Source organism: Nematolebias whitei, chromosome 11 (genome assembly GCF_014905685.2).
Source record: "Nematolebias whitei isolate Nwh7 chromosome 11, NemWhi1, whole genome shotgun sequence".
Classification (NCBI taxonomy): domain Eukaryota; kingdom Metazoa; phylum Chordata; class Actinopteri; order Cyprinodontiformes; family Rivulidae; genus Nematolebias; species Nematolebias whitei.
The window spans coordinates 38,701,215-38,703,030 of record NC_056508.1 but is presented as its reverse complement, the minus strand read 5'-3'; the positions used below and the strand labels follow the sequence as shown (position 1 = coordinate 38,703,030).

Genomic DNA, 1,816 nt, shown 5'->3' with positions numbered 1-1,816 from the left:
AATGCAATAAACAGAACCCAAAATCCAAACCCAGAACCAAAAAAAATAATAAATTATGAAGTGGGTCGGATTGAGGTCACCCGTGGGCCGGAAATGGACCGTGGGCCACCAGTTGAATAGCCCTGGTTTAAAATCTAGTTTTATTTAAAAATGAACCCATTGCTGGGCCGAACTGAGGTCACCCCTGGGCCTGATTTGGCCCTCAAGCCGCCAGTTGAATAACCCTTATATGAAACTACCACAATAGGTTTGTTGCTGTTTTGGTTTGCTAATAAGATTTTTTCTTTCAATAGCATGGAATCATTTTGGAGCCATTAGATCCTCACACCCTTCATGAAACACGTCTAGTCGTGCACAGTCTTCGTTTTGTGAAGTAATAAGACAAAATGTAAACTAGTCTGTGATGTGTAGTCAAGGCTGGAAGGTTGTTGTGCAAAACAATCCAAGTAGCTGTGACTTGTGACTTTCCAGCACGGCATCAGTTTGTACAAAGTGCATTACTCTGTAGGTGCATCCGAGCCTTCCATCAAATCACATCTCAAACACAGGAAGTTCCAGAGATTCTGTCTCAAAGTCAAACATTTTTACAGCTCTGGTGTCTTAGTGTCAAAGTTCTCGAAAGTCCATTAAAACTTTGAATATTAGTAAATCTGACTTGGCTCTTGATGACAAGAAGGTGCCTGGTCTGAACTTAGCAGACTGCACCTAATAGTTTATTTTAGAGGTTGGGTTTTGTGTATTCAGCTCAGACATCATTTCATTTCATCTGATTCTCCTCAGAGTAAGAAGGTGTTTGTTTTCCGTCCTGCTGGTAGTTTCATGGTGTTGGATCTGTCCTTGGCATCACGAGTCATTGTGTGTGTGATTATGAATGTGTGCAGGTGGCAGTGGGTTTGTGAGGCAGTCGGTGCTGTGTGCTATCGCCGTGTGTGTGTTAGGTTTGGCAGTGCCCCTGGTAGCAGTTGTGTGTGTACATCTGGTGATCGGAGAGGTGTGGGAAAGCATCTTCATGGCAGTGGTGTTTGTAGGGAGTAAACGTCCTGTATGTGCGTCTTTGGGGCATCACTCGTCTCCTTTCTCCTCTGTTGCAGCTGGAGGCTCTTGTGGACGATGCTTGCAGTGTCGGACGGCTGCTCTCGATGGTCGGAGGAAGCAGGAGGACTGGGCAGCGCAGTCACAAGGAGCATCCTGGGAAACAGAAAAGTGTCTTGGTTGCAAAGATTTGATGGTGTGAGACAAAGTTTTATCATTTAAAATGGAGGGAAAAAGCACAACTATGGTGCTTCGTCGTTGAACAAAAACTCACCTCCGTTCCTGCAACCACAGCGATGCTTGCTTCCTTCCCTCCTCCCATGATGCTGATCATTTCCTCCCCAGCTGTCTGTCTCATAAACCTCTTATTAACAATTCGAGTCACGTTGTCATTGCTTCCCACCGAAATGCAGTCTGGTTTGGGTTCATCCATGCTGCCAACCGCCACCAAAACACCCACACCTGCGAGGCTGCCAAGGGGGTCTCGTTGCGCTTTCTCCCCAAGCAGAGCGACTCCTCCCGGGCTGCGACTGCTGCAGACATTCCGGATGAACTCTTGCACCAGTCCTCCATACTTCTGAGAGTTCGAGTCTGATCCACAGACTGACGTCCCGGAGGGTTTTCCTGCAGGCTGCCGAGCTGGACTGGCAGTCTGGCTGGGTCCTGCAGCACAGGGATCAGACATGCATAAATAAAAACAAGCCAATAAATCAGTATATATATATAGATCTATATATATATAGGTATATATGCAGAAGTCTATATATATAGATATATCTATATT

At 45.9% G+C, this 1,816-nt stretch overlaps 1 protein-coding gene across 1 annotated transcript in view; it reads right to left on the bottom strand.

Annotated features, from left to right (window-relative positions):
* Window positions 1-331: 331 nt before the first annotated feature.
* soga1 (suppressor of glucose, autophagy associated 1) overlaps window positions 332-1,816 on the bottom strand; it is a 107,419-nt gene continuing 105,934 nt past the window's right edge. Inside the window, exons 23-24 of the mRNA XM_037684983.1 lie at window positions 1,307-1,695; window positions 332-1,188 (exon numbers count right to left, since the gene is read on the bottom strand). Coding sequence (XP_037540911.1) covers window positions 1,063-1,188; window positions 1,307-1,695 — 515 coding nt within the window. The 3' untranslated portion in view covers window positions 332-1,062. The remainder of the gene's footprint in view (window positions 1,189-1,306; window positions 1,696-1,816) is intronic.